Raw genomic sequence first — 15,235 nt, forward strand, 5'->3', positions numbered from 1 at the left:
TTTGGGTTCCAGATCAACATATTTAGTATCATACATATTGAACTCCCATTTCCCCTCTTCCCTTTTGGGGCCTTTGTTTCCATCTAAAGGAAAAAAAAATTCACTTTAACATCTGAATATTGGACCTGGACACCACAAAATGTTGGACTTCAACTAGGGAAATTTGGCTTGTGCTATGCTGTGAAAGTTCATGTCCCTCCAAAATTCATGCTGAAACTTAACATCAAATGCAACTGTATTAAAATGTGGGGCCTTTAGGTAATTAGGCCATCATCAGGGCTCCACTTTCATGGATGGAATTAGTGTTCTTATAAAAGGGTTTAGGGGAGCATGCTCATTGCTTTTGCTCTTCTACCACTCCCACCATGAGGGGACACAATGTTAATCTCTTCTTTCTGTTGCCAAGTGATGATGCATTTATAAGGCACCATTTTGGAACCAGATAGAAAGCCCTTACCTGATACTTAATCTACTAGTCCCTAAATCTTGGACTTCTAGCCTTCATAAATGTAAAACAAATTTTATTCATAATTACCCATTCTGAGGTATTTTGTTATTGTGGCATACTAACAGCAGCATGTATGTTACAGGCTGAGAAGCATTTCTGTTAAGGTGATCCAGAAAGGGCCAAAAGTAGGGCTGGAGAAACTAAAGCTCCAAGGAGAAAAATGTTTGGCTTAAGAACACAAAGGTAACTTCCACAGTCAGAGCCAGAGGCTATTAATTTTCCTGCTATACTACAATTCCTCTGCTATTGCCAAAATAAACATATATGTATGTCTCATTTTCCAAACATCTTGAAACATTTTATGATTTAAAAATACTTCCATAGCAAATGTGAGGCATGATTATGCTAATGATTTTCTAAGTATTATCATGTCTCTCAGTGAGACTCAGGGAGTTAATGTGGATTGTACAGCTGAAAACATAATCTGGGTATACAGATACCTTTCTATTGCAACATACTGATGAGAATGTTGGTTGTCAGAAGTTGACAGGTACAAATGTTATCCAGGCCACTAAGTCATGTCAGAACTTAGTCAAAGGATTCAGGCAGCCACCTGAGTAATGAGGACAGAAACAGGATTTGAGCTGAATTAGCCAGTTTACCCAAATGAGTCATTTTGACCTAAAATAATATGTATGCTTGGGAACTTCCTCCACAGATATGGTTTGCAGGTATCTGCAGGAAACTCTGAAGCCATTGCAAAAACCTGCAGAAGCAAAGTTTGAATAGCATTTCTTAACCATATATAGTAGAATCTTCTTTCTGTAAGTCTTTTAAAAGGGAGATTTCTGTGTATCAGAGATCACAGAGGTTCACTCTGGACCTTAGTGGTACACCCTGTATGAGAGGATTTGGCAGTTCCAAGTCAGTTTTCTGAGTACTGGCTTCATCATAGAAAAGTAATAGTTTCCAATTTTGTAACCCTAAATATTTACTGTATGCTATACACTATGCTAATAAACATATTCCCTGGGATACAGGAGTTTACAAGGCAGGGGCTGAGAGTGATGGTTACACAGACATTAAGAATTCAAAGCAGCTGAGTGTAGTGGTACATGCCTGTAATCCCAGTAGCTTGGGAGGCTGAGGCAGGAGAATTGCAAGTTCAAAGCCAGCCTCAGAAACTTAGTGAGACCCTAAACATCCTATCAATATCCTGTCTCTGGAGAAAATATAAAAAAGGGGCTAGGGCTGTGGCTCAGTGGTTAAGCACCCCTAGGTTCAATCTTTGGTTAAAAAAAAGAATTGAAAGCCATAAGTGCTAAGAGCATATGCTATTCCTTCCCTCCCATATTTCCCATATAGTATCATTTCTGTTAGGAGATAATCTTTATCTTGATGCCCTCAGTGCACTTTTTGTCCCTTTACTGTGTTCACATGCTACAGTTGGAATCTTTTGAATACAATATTTTCACAAGTTGTGGTCTCCGTTTTCAATAAGCCATTCATTTCTAAAGAGGAGGGAGTTTTTATTTCTGTATACTTAAAGGCTATCATAGTGTATGGAACATGAAAACTGTTATTATATGGCTGCTTAATTTTTAAATGGATGAATAAAGGAGTATGTAAATCTGTTCTGGAAAACAAAGGAAAGATAAGTTGCTTCTAACTGAAGGGTATATGAAAGCTTGTTTCAAGGAGAGGTCATACATTGGGTTTTGAAGAATGATATGATTTGGACAATGAGCAAAGACACAGAGATGACAAATAAACAGGTCAGAAATATGATTTTAAAATGATACTTTGAAGCCATGCACAGTGGTGAGCATCTATAACCCCATCTACTCAAAAAGCTGAGGAAGGAGGGGGGTAAGTTTGAAGCCAGCCTGTGTCTTTTCTTATTTCCTCTGCCTGGAATGCTCCTCCTCAAATATCCCTATAACTTCTCTTCCCTTCTCCTTTTCTCTGTCTATATCTCACGAGCTCTTTTTTTTTTTTTTTGGGTACTGGGGATTGAACCTGGGGTGCCTAACCACTTAGCCACACTTAGCCACATCTCCACATCTCCAGCCCTTTTTATTTTTATCTTGAGACAGGGTCTCACTAAGTTGCTTAGGGCTTCACTAAGTTGCTGAGGTTGGCCTTGAACTTATGATCATCCTGCCTCAGCTTCCAGAACCACTTGGATTACAGGCATGCACCAGCTTTATTATTATTATTATTATTATTATTATTATTATTATTCAGAATTCAGATCTGTACTCAAACGTTTCCTTATCACAAAAGTCTTCACTGAGCGCCCTAGCTATAGCACAGGAGACAAAATTTCTAGACTTTCAGGGGTTTCTATATGCCTGTTATGCTGGAGAAAAATATTGCTTTTTTCATCCTTGTCAAAGAAAAAGACACAAAAATGACAACAAAATGGGTAGTCACAGATGCTCCTGGAAGTTGATATTCTGACAGGGTTTCTTTCAGCTCTCAGAATTCTTCTGCCATTGACACCATCCCTACAAGTCTCAACCTTGTTTTTCTGTGGCTGTTCCCTCTGGAGCTCCCTCCCTAGAGCAGAGGTGAGGCACAGGTTTCCTTAGGAAGCAAGACAAGCCTGAATGACATACTCCTTATCTCCTATTAAGTCTCTTCAGGCTGACTGGGCAGGAACTGAGCTTCAGAGCTGGAAAAACAGGTTCAGCAGTTAAATGCTTGGGAAACCTAAAGGGAACATTTTGCTCATGACCCAAAAGAGCTCTCTTCATTCCAAGGAAAACTTTACCTTTGTGTCCAAAAGGCATTTCCAGAGGCTTTTTTTCTAAATTCTGGAAAATTAAATAGAAGTTCAAATAAAATAGAACATGGAGCAATTTTTCAGTATTCTTTTTTTGTCTTCTTCTCTCTCTTGGGGCAATGTCCAGTCATGGGAAGTGCTTCTGTGGTGAGGGTCCATGGCTAGCTATTGCTCTCTTCCCCAGCAATGATTGGGTTTGAAAGAAGCTGCTAGACTGAGCCCTGTGGCTGATATCGACTGAGCCCTATGGTCAGAAGACTAGAAGGAACAGAAAGGGCAATGCCCACCCATGTCCCCAGAGTGCCCCAAGGTCCTTGTTTCAGTGCCTGAGCCTCTGTGTCAGAGGCATCTGCACTGAGAACTTCACACTTGGACCCCTAGTAGTATAGTTCGGAACCTTCTGGAACACACTTTTGCTATGCCATTGGTATATGACCTTGGACAAATCACTAGCCCTCTTTACACCTCAGTTTCTCTACCTATAACATATAACACTTGAACTGTGCTGTCACTGAGAGTTCTGCTAATCCTGTCATTCTACACATTTCCTGAATCCAGAGCAGGTGTTTGTTACCTCTGATATGTAAAATTCTCATTGGGCATTTTGGGAGGAGAAAGTTGTCTCTTGCCTTTCAGTGTATGTGCTTATGTGTTTGGCATAACTCAGAGGGTGTGTCCAATTTTCCAACAGTTGCATTTTTACCCATGTGACTTCTTGTCAGGACAAGTGTGCTATCCATTCTGTGAATGTAAATGAATAGACAGAATAGTGAGCATCCTTCTCTTCTCAAGACGTAGGGATTCTAGTTGTCACCAAAGATGGAAACATTTGCTTTGGGATCTGGGTCCTAAGGGATGCCTCCCAGGACCTGGTGACTTCCCAGTGTGAGGATAGGCCTTGTGAGGAGGTGAAGACCTACCTACATGGTGTGCACTGAGGAGCAATGAGTGATCCACCACTGTACTCCACCATCTCTTCAGTGCTTTGTCATTATATCTCTAAATGCTCCAATTTCAAATGCATTCATATCAGCATTTGCAGACTTCAGTCAGAGGTTGCAAGCCTGAGAAGCTGCCTGTTATTCACCCACAGAGCTTCCTTAGGCAGCAAAGTTTTAAAGAATTTTGGTGCTTTGTTTTTACTTTTTAGACATTGGAACTTTCAAGATCTTTAGCAGTGAAGCCTACCCTTCCCATCACTTTAAAAATGGCTGGTAAACATAGCAATGTTTAAGAAAACTGTGTTAGCACTATAGAAAGCAGTATGGAAATTCCTCAGAAAACTTGGAATGGAACCACCATTTGACCCAGTTATCCCACTCCTTGGCATATACCCAAAGGACTTAAAGTCAGCCTACTATAGTGACACAGCCACATCAATGTTCATAGAAGCTAAATTCACAATAGCCAAGCTGTGGAATCTACCTAGGTGCCCTTCAAAAGATGAATGGATAAAGAAAATGTGGTGCCTATACACAATGAAATATTACTCAGCCACAAAGAAGAATGAAATTATGACATTCACTGGTCAATGAGTGGAACTGGATACTATCATGCTTAAGCAAAATAAGCCATTCCCCAAAATCCAAAGGCTGAATGTTTTCTCTGATAAGCGAATGCTGACTCACAATAGGTGTGGCTAGAGGAGTGGAGGTTTACTGGATTGGACAAGGGGGAATGGGGGGAAGGGAGGGGGATAAGAATGGGAAAAACAGTAGAATGAATTGGACATAACTTTCCCATGTTCATATATGAATATGTGACCAATGTAACACCACATCATGCACAACCACAAGAATGGGAAGTTGTTCTCCATATATGTATGATATGTCAAAATACACTTTTTTTGGTACCAGGGATTGAACTCAGGGGCACTCAACCACTGAGCCACATCCCCAGCCCTATTTTGTATGTTACTTGGAGACAGGGTCTTACTGAGTTGCTTACTGCCTCACCATTGCTGAGGCTGTTTTTTTTCTTAAATCTTTATTTTTATTGATTTGTTTTAATGTGGTGCTGAGGATTAAACCCAGGGCCTCATGCATGTGAGGCAAGCGCTTTACCAATGAGCCACAACCCCAGCCTGCTGAGGATGGTTTTAAACTCACGATCTTCCTGTCTTAGCCTCCTGAGCTGCTGGGATTACAGGCATGTGCCACCGTGCCCAGCTTTGGGAAAATAGATTTCATTGTCATGTATAACTAAAAAGAACAAATAAAAAATTTTAAAAAATAATAAAATAAAATTGCATCTAAAAAAAGACAACTGTATTAGGCATTAATGGTTGGAATTGAGGTTCTGCAATATTTGTGGGGAGATATGTGAGGAACTAGAAAACATATATGTCATTTCTCTAAACATATCAATATGGAATCCTCAGGTCATTCTTGTCACTCTTATAATATTGAGCATATTTTGCTTCACGTAACATCACAAATATTTTGCAAAATACTTGGATGATTTGCAAGGATAATCTATTTCTAACCAGTAACCCATTATAAACATCTTGAGATTCCAGAGGATTGTAGAAAGGTTTATTCACTTTGCTCATTGATTTTCTTTTTTGATCCACTCAAAGTCCATAACAGTCCCATATCTCCTTCCTTTCAACCCCCTATGTGCCAGTTTCATACCTCAGGCTTTCCAAATAGTCTGAACTACTGAATTTTGTCAAAGTTGGGAATTATTTATTTGGGGGGAGTATGGTGATTCTGAGTCTTTACATCAAATGAATCCTTACAGTTTCTTTTTGGAGCAGGTTTGGTTCATTCAAAGCCTTTAGCACAGAGAATCCTTAAGACCTTTCTTCTTACTAATATTGAACGTCTGAAATGGCAAAGCTTTCATACATCATTATGCTTAAAGCTTCTTCCTCGTTGCAAATAAGATGAAAACATGAAAAGAATTAAGGAGATAAGGAACTCTGACCCATTATCTTATCTATTAAAGTTATCTGTCTTTCCTACTGAACTCACATTCCTACAGAATAAGGGCCATGTCTATCAATCAATAGTTCAACAGTATTTGGGCAGAGAATAAATAAGGAAATGAATAAAGGATCCTCCTTCTTTTGAAGACTGATTGCAAGGAAATGCATCTTTGTAAATGGGCTCAGAAAACACCCTCGATGAGAGAATAAATTGAAGTTAAGGAGTTATTCTGTTAAATCCTAGGACACAGAAGTAGTGGTCTTTTACCTTGCAGTCAAAGTCTGTCCAAGCCAACATCTGACTTCTACATAACAATTCCATTTATGTTTTCATTTCTAGGTAGGTGCTCAGGAACACTCAGTTTGTGTTGCAACCCCTGCTCTGACAATCCAATGGATCTTCATCAAGTGTCCCCTCTTTATGCATTCACCCAGATTACTTTCTTGGCCCAAATAAATCCAATTGAATGCTTGATGTCCAATTGTATTGATTTCCTATAAGTGCTGTAAAAACTTACAACAAATCTGGTAACTTAAAACAATACAAATTTGTTACCTTGTAGTTTCAGAGGTCAGAATTCTAAAATGGGTCTCAATGGGCTGGAATCAAGATGTCAGAAGTAGCATACCCTTCTGGAGGCTCCATTAGAGAATATATTTTCTTCTTCCTCTTCCTGTAAGCGGCCTGAGGTGATCTATGAAAATGGTCCGGTACTCTCTTGACCCGGAAAACCCCACAAAATCATGCAAAGCAAGAGGCTCAAATCTTCGTGTTCACTTTAAGAACACCCATGAAACTGCGCAAGCCATCAAGGGTATGCATATCCGAAAAGCCACCAAGTACCTGAAAGATGTCACATTAAAGAAGCAATGTGTGCCATTCCGGCGTTACAATGGTGGAGTTGGGAGGTGTGCCCAGGCCAAACAGTGGGGCTGGACACAGGGCCGGTGGCCCAAAAAGAGTGCTGAATTTTTGCTGCACATGCTTAAAAATGCAGAGAGTAATGCTGAACTTAAGGGTTTAGACGTAGACTCTCTGGTCATTGAACATATCCAGGTGAACAAAGCACCCAAGATGTGCTGTCATACTTACAGAGCTCATGGTCGGATTAACCCATACATGAGTTCCCCCTGCCACATTGAGATGATCCTCACTGAAAAGGAACAAATTGTTCCTAAACCAGAAGAGGAGGTTGCACAGAAGAAAAAGATATCCCAGAAGAAGCTAAAGAAACAAAAACTTATGGCACGGGAATAAATTCAACAAAAAATAAATGCAAAAAAAAAAAGAGAATATATTTTCTTGTCTTTTCCTGCTTTTACAGATTGTCCAAATTGCTTGACTAGTGGCTCCACTCCTACATTTTCAAAACCAGCAATGACTAATCAAGTCTTTATCACTCTGTATTGCTCTGGTGTTTTTTGTTCTTTTGCTTTTGTCATTGTATCTCCTATGACTTTTTAAACATCTCTTAGGATAGCATAAACTTCTTATTAAGTGTTCTTATCACAATAAATAAAATTGATTTTTAAAGATAGATGAGGTCTACAAAGAATAAAATCTCTACAACCAATATCTTCAGTTTATGCACATTTTACTTAATTCCAAATATAATAACATACAAGCTCTGACCAGTTTGGAAGAATGCCACAAAAACTAAGTGAATATTTTTTGCTCCAGATTTATGGCATAGTATGTAGGTGAAAAGCACACTATATTCTACCATGCTCAATAAACAACTTATTTAAGGGCTGGAAACCAGTAAGTTATCAAGTCTCATTACATATTAAATTATCAAAATCTTCTGAAAGACCAGCTAAATAACATTAATTTCCACTGTAAAAAAAGTGAAAAACATGGACATGAAAAATATAATAGGTGACATGAAAAATTCACTTCATTAGCTTGACATTAGATACTACAAATGCAAAGATCAGTGTCTTTGAAAGTGACAAAACCTAAGAATTGGATGGTCTTCATTCCTTTTCAGGCATTTGTGCTATGGTAGGGTGGCACACTAAATTCTGGTTCAGGTCATCCTAATCTCCATCTCATTATTTAAATCATCCCAGCCCTGTTATTCTCAAGAGTATAAGAAACCATTTTAGATTATTGGAGGAGTGTTAACACTAACACAAGTGTCACCTTGGTGTGATTCACTGAGTGGTGCACTGTACTTCCAACATTTTATGTCCAGGTAGAAACCATGTATTAAGAATGCACAAAGTTCCAAGCATAGTTGTAGACACTGCACATGATATAATATGCAATAATGGTCCTTTTCACATGGAAGCAGGAGTATACAGATTAGTAAAATAAAAGTAGCAAATTTGGCTCAGCATATGTTCACTGAGCTCTTATCCTGTGACAGTCATCATGAGTTGGTGATGTACAATGGTGCCTGTTTCTAATTGCGTAGAGCTTGGGTTTTCTATACCTTTGGTTAAAAGCTAGAGCCAAAAGATAATAACACCTACTTCTCATAGAATAGGAGAGTTTGAATATGTAGGATTTTATTGGAAACAATATTTTTTAATCCACATTTTTGGTGCATTATAGTTGTACATATTGGTGGTATTTGTTGTAACATTCATAGATGCACACAATATAACAATATGATTTGGTCAGTATCACTCCCCAGCATTTTCCACCACCCCCCCACCCCGACTTCCACCTCATGGTCCCTTTCCTCTACTGATTTCCTTTTGATTTTTAGGAGGTTTTAATTCCTAGGGGTCCAGTGTTGTATGTCAAGAAATCTCTTCTAAATTGTGATTCATAATAAAGTTATGTAACCAGCCTTGGTGTTCATCAACAGATGGATGGAAAAAGAAACCGTAGTGTGTGTGTGTATATGTGTGTGTGTATAAAATATAATTCTACTCATCCATAAATAAGAATAAAATTATGGCATTTTCTGGTAAATGGATGAAATTGGAGAACACTGTGCTAAGTGAAATAAGCCAGTCCCATAAAGTCAAGGATCAAATATTTTCTCTTATATGTGAAAACTAGAGAGAAAGAAAGAAAAGGAGAATTTAAAAAATCTCCAGGGGACTGGGGTTGTAGCTCAGTGGTAGGGTGCCTGCTTAGCACATGTGAAGCACTGGGCTCAATTCTCAGCACCACATTTAAAAACTGAATGAAATAAGGGCATTTAAAAAAAAATCTGGGCATAGTGGTGCACACCTGTAATCCCAGCAGCTCAGGAGGCTGAGGCATTAAGATAGCAAGTACAAAGCTATCCTCAGTAACTTAGTGAGGCCCTAAGCAACTCAGTGAGACCCTGTCTCTAAATAAAATATAAAAAAAGTTCTGAGGATGTGGCTCAGTGGTTAAGTGCACCTGGGTTCAATTCCTGGTACAAAAAAATAATAAAGGAATCTCACAAAAATAGAAGGGAGACCAACAGAGTAGAGGAAGGAGATCAAGAGGGAGGGAAGGGGAGAGGGCATGGAGAAATACAAAGGAATAAAATCCAGCAAAATATGCTATGTCCATATATGAATATAACACAACAAATCTCACTTATATATAATTATAATAATCCATTAATTAAATTAATAATAATAACAGAAGGGAGATCAGTAGAGCAGAGAAAGTGGATCAGGAAGAGGGAAGAGTGGAGAGAAAGGGAAGGTACTAGGAAATGAGATTGATCAAATTATGTGGCACACATGTACAAATATGGCATAATGAAACCCACTATTATGTATAATTATAATGCACCAATAAAATATAAAATAGAAATATTCAAAAAGAAATCACTGCTAAGATGAAGGATAAGTTGTTGTATGTGGCCCTTCCCACTATCAAAAAGAAAGCATGACACCTGGTGGGCTCCTTTGAATTTCAACACATTTCTCATTTGAATATGTTACTCTGGCCCATTTAAAGATTGATGCAAAAAGTTTCCAGTTTTGAGCGGGACCCATAAAAATAAGAGAATCTGCAAAAGGTCCAGGCTGTCATGAAAGCAACACTGCCACTTGGGCCGTGTGAGCAGCAGTTCCAAAGGTGCTCAAAATACGAGTAGTAGAGATGCTGTTTGGAGCCATTGACAGGCTCCATTGGTGAATCACCTTGTGTACTCTTGGTATTTGAGAATAGAGTTCTGTCATGTGCTGTGAATAACTATTATTCTTTTGAGAAACAGTCTCTACTGGATCTCAGTAGAGACTGAATACTAAACCACAAACCACCAAATTATTATGTGGCATGTGCTGCCCATGGTGAACTGGTTGTTATCTGACCACCAAACCATAAATTTGGACGTGCACAGAGCATTCCTTCACTTCCAAATGGAAGCAGGAGACATGTGATCAGGCCCAGTCAGTCTCTCTCTCTCTCTCTCTCTCTCTCTCTCTCTCAGCCTGTACCTATGGCTTCACAGGGAGCTCCCGACAATCAATTGACAGAGGAAGAGAAGACTCAGGCCTGGTTTACAAATGGTTCTCCATCATATTCAAGCACTACCTGAAAGTGGACAGCTATAGCCCTTTGGCCCTTCACTGGGCATCCCTGAAGGACACTGGTGAAAGAAAATTTTCCCAATGGGCAGAACTTTGAGCAGTGCACCTGGTTGTGCTTTTGCTTTGGAAGAAGAATTACTAGATGCTCAATAATATTCTAATTCATGGGATATTGCCAGTGATTTAGCTGGATGCACAGGGACTTGGAAGGAATATGATTGGAAAATTGGTTGATTTTTTAGCAAGAGGTATATGGATTGACCTATATGAATGGGCAAAAAAATGTGAAGAAATTTGTTACTCATGTGAATGTTCATCACAGAGTGATCTTAGCAGAGGAGGCTTTTAGTAATTAAGTAGATAGAATAACCCATTCTGTGGGTACCATCAGCACCTTTGCCCAGCCATGCATGTCATCATCTGATGGGCCATGGAAGCAGGGATGGAGGTGGGGTATGTTCTCAGCAACATGGGCTCTAATTACGAAGGCCAAATTGGCTATGGTCACTGCTGAGCACCCAATCTGCCAGGAGAGAGAGAGAACAACACTGAGTCTTTGATATGGCACAGTCCCTTGGGTGATCAGCCAGCTTCCTGGCAGGCTGATTACACTGGACTCCTTCCATCATAGAAAAGAGTGTTTTGTACTTCCAGAGTAATTACCCTGGATAAGCATGTGCCTTCCTCTCATATAATGCTTCTGCCAAAACTATCATTTATGGACTTATTGGTTGATTTATTCACCATCATGATATCCAGCATTCCTTTTGACCAGGAAATTCACTTCAGAGCAAATGAAGTGCAGCAATGGACGGATGCTCATTGAATTCACTGGTCTTAACTATATTCCCCATCATTCTATAGCAGCTGGCTTGATAGAATGGCAGAATAGCCTATCAAAAACTCAACTAGGTGGAAGTGCTGAGGCAGCTTTCTTCAGAAGATTGTATATGTTCTGAATTAGCATCCAATATGTGATACTGTTTCTCCCGTATTCAGGCTCCTAGGCCCAGAAATCAAGGGGTTAGAAATGGTGGCAGCAGCACTCATCATTGTTCCTAGCGTCTCTAGCAAAATGTTTGCTTCCTCTTCCCATGACCTTATGCTTTGCTGAACTAGAAGTTTTAAATTTCAAAAAGAAGACTGCTTACACCATGAAATACAACAATGATTTCATTGAACTTGAAGTGGGTTGCATGGAGACTTGAGATCCTTATGCCTCTAAATCAAAAGGCAAAGAACGAGCTATGGTTATTGATCCTGACTACCAAGGGGAAATTGGACCACTACTCCACAACATGGGTAAGAAAGAATATGTCTGGAATGTAAGAAATCACTTACAGTGCCTCTTAGTATTCCCAAATCCTATAATGAAGGTCAATGGAAAACAACAATAACCAAATCCAGGCAGGACTACTGATGGCCTGGACCTTTCAGGAGTAAAGATTTGGGCAACCACACCACATAAAGAGCCGTGACCAATCAAGGTGCTTGCTGAAGACAAAGGGAATATGGAATTGGCAGTAGAAGATGGTGGTTGCTCCTGCCATGCGCCCAGTTATGAAAATGAGAACTTAAATTATCATGAATATTACCTTATTTCCAGGTAACCTCTACTGCCACTGACCCAATCAGTTGCTCTTTCATGTTTAAGGCCTAGATAATCTCTAAGGCCCTTGAAAAGGAAAAGAAGACTATTTAATGAGTGCCTAGTATGTGCCAAGTTCTGTACCAAGCAAAGGCCAAGAGAAAATGCTAAGCATCCTGGGGGGAGGGGTAGTAGCAATAGGAGGAGTATTGTCATAGAAAGACAGATCCCCAAGCCATCTGAGAGCATGAAGGGAGAGTTGAGAAGGGGAGGGGATAGCATTGCTTACCTTTGAAATATGGCTGGCCAAGCTGCTTGGGCACTGATGTGCTCTTAACAATCTGAAAAGGTCCTTGGATTATTCCCATGTTCAGGCTGCTTTTGAAGAGCCCTTTTGTTTAGGGGCCTCTTTCAATAGTATGAAGTCATGCTTACTTCCTATAGATGTTTCTCAATTGTCAAGAGCTCTCCAGTTCTTCTGGAAGGCCTCTGGGGACAAAGGGAGCTGTGGGATGCAGAGGCCAGGTGCTCAGACTCCCATGAATGGGTGGAGAATAGAAACAAAGTGAATGAATGGGGTTTAGAGATGCAGAGTGGCCAGGTTGCTCTTGGTTAAGTCACTAGGGAACAGCTAGAGTGGAAATAAGCCCTAGCCTCATTTTTCAGTTAACTTCATTTCCCTTTTGAAGGGCCGAGACTAAAGGGAGAAAATGGGGTAAAGGAAAGAGGCTATCACTAAGTAAATCAAACATACTGAAAATTTACCCCCCAAAATGGAAAATCTGAAGGTTGAAAGCATTTGAAAGTTCCTTTTCAGCATTAGTAGGAAATTAGCTTGACATTTAAGAGACTGTACTCTATAGTCCCAGCCCACCATTGAGTCTTGTCTTACTTTTCTTTGACCATCATTCTCTACTTGTCAGTCTAGGCTTTGAGCCCTGAAAAATAATAATTTTTAAATTTCCCATCACCAAGCTTCACCTCCATCTCTCACCCATGGACATTTCCCCTTAGAGCTATTGCTCCTCTGAGTCCCTGCACCTCTTTGCCCAGGATAGCATTTTTCATATTATGTCTTATCACACAAGGAATTAATGCTTTTATGTATACATCTATCTTCCCACCTAGATTCCAAGTGCCTGGAGGACAGGTACCATATCTTATACTTCCTGTCCCCCTCCCCTTCCCCAGCTGTGCTACATCCACAATTAATCAATCTAAAATGATAGCCTGGTTGTTTTGTTGATTGTTACAAGTATGTCATGAGACTAACCCATAGGACTCTACCCTGAATGTTTTATATGACCTTGTGCAAGTTTCTGTTCCTTTCTATGCCTCAGTTTCCCTATATGTAAATGACTAGGTTGGATTCAATAAAGTCTATGACCCCTTCAGGGGGTCTACAAATCCATGATTCTACAAATCATGCTAAAAATAAGGAAATGGGAACAATCCATCTTCCAATCCAAGCTGGGGAAAGAGGGGCAAATCAATTTTCATTAAAAATAAAACTACATGGCAAGCAATAACTGAAGAGGAAATAAAAATCTAAAAGATGGTTTGTGGCTAGGAACTAGTGTGAGAATTGAAGTGGGGGAAATATCAAACTTAGAAAGCAGGCTTTTCCAGTCCTGAGTGCTTTACAAACACAAATTTTCTCCTGTAGTAGACAAAGGAATCCAGCTAGGTCGAGTGCTTTTTGTTACAACTGATTGCAAGAGCCTAAGAAAAAAGAATTACCAAATGAAACTCCCCACTACTCAGCAGTCAAGTACTCATTGAAGGCCCAGGTCTGGCCAGCAACCCTCCCAGACACTGCCATCTAGTGGCAGTTCAGAGATATACTTGGGGCAACTCATCCTTGGCATTTTCAGATGAAGTTGCCGGTATTTGGAGAAACACTGGACAACACAAGAAAACTTGAGAAGAATGTCAAGTCACCTGAGGGAAACTTGATTTATGAAAAGCTAAGAGAGACAAAGCAAAGAAAGTTAAAGACTAAGAACAGTGTCATAAAGACATTCCCAGATATTCATTAAATTAGGTGAACCTTCATTTGGAAATGGGAGAGAAGGAGGTAAGGGAAGCAGAGAATTAACACAGTCACTTACTCTAGACAAGCAACTCCATCATAGTTTTAAGGGGATAGTGATGGAGGGAGCTTCTGATATGTCTCTTGAGCTTTTTCTTCTCCCTTGTTCTGGATTTCTTTCCTACTTCCACTCTTTGGGGGGAGGTGTGCTTGGAATAGAACCCATGGGCACTTACCCATTCAGCCATATACCCAGCCATTTTTATTTCTTTATTTTGAAACACATCTCACTAAATTACTGAGGCTGGCCTTGAACTTGTGATTCTCCTGTCCTGCCTCAGACTCCCAATCTACTGGGATTACAAGTATGGGCCATGGCACATTTCTTATTTTCAGCATGCTGTCCATAGTTGAAATATGCACAATATATAGAGACATGTAACAATAAAACCATAAAGAAGTGGGTTAACTAAAAAATAAAAATAGATTTAAAATTTTTAAAAACATACTTTAAAAACATTATAAGCTAGCAGGAAAATCAATGTGGAGCACTAAAAATTGTGTACTTAAACACAAAAGAAGATAAGGAAGAACAGGGATGCATAAAAAAGAGACAAAAAATAAATAGCAAAATGATAAAGGTAAATCTAATCATATCAACAATCACATTAAATGTAAATTATCCAAATACTCCATTCAAAAGGCAGACCACCAGACTGGATATAAAAGGAAGAACCAGCTATGTGATGTCTATAGAAAAGACATCTTATTCAAAAGCACAAATAATTTTAAAGAAAAATAGTGAGAACATGGAGCAAGCAAAGTGCAAATGTAGAATAGCTGAAGTGGCTATCTTAATATCAAGTAAAATATGCTTTAAAACAGGAATTATTGCTATAGAAAAAATATTTTATAAAGATAAAAGCATAAATGTCATAAAATTATAATAATGTTAAATGTATGCACCACTATTAACA

General features: G+C 39.3%; 1 protein-coding gene across 1 annotated transcript; it reads left to right on the top strand.

Moving 5' to 3' along the window:
- Positions 1–6,834: 6,834 nt before the first annotated feature.
- LOC101959189 (large ribosomal subunit protein uL22) lies at positions 6,835–7,459 on the top strand. The gene has a single exon (XM_040285603.2). The coding sequence runs from the start codon at positions 6,863–6,865 to the stop codon at positions 7,421–7,423; it is 561 nt and encodes a 186-aa protein (XP_040141537.1). The 5' UTR covers positions 6,835–6,862; the 3' UTR covers positions 7,424–7,459.
- Positions 7,460–15,235: the final 7,776 nt, after the last annotated feature.

This window comes from Ictidomys tridecemlineatus, chromosome X (assembly GCF_052094955.1).
Source record: "Ictidomys tridecemlineatus isolate mIctTri1 chromosome X, mIctTri1.hap1, whole genome shotgun sequence".
Taxonomy (NCBI): Eukaryota; Metazoa; Chordata; class Mammalia; order Rodentia; family Sciuridae; genus Ictidomys; species Ictidomys tridecemlineatus.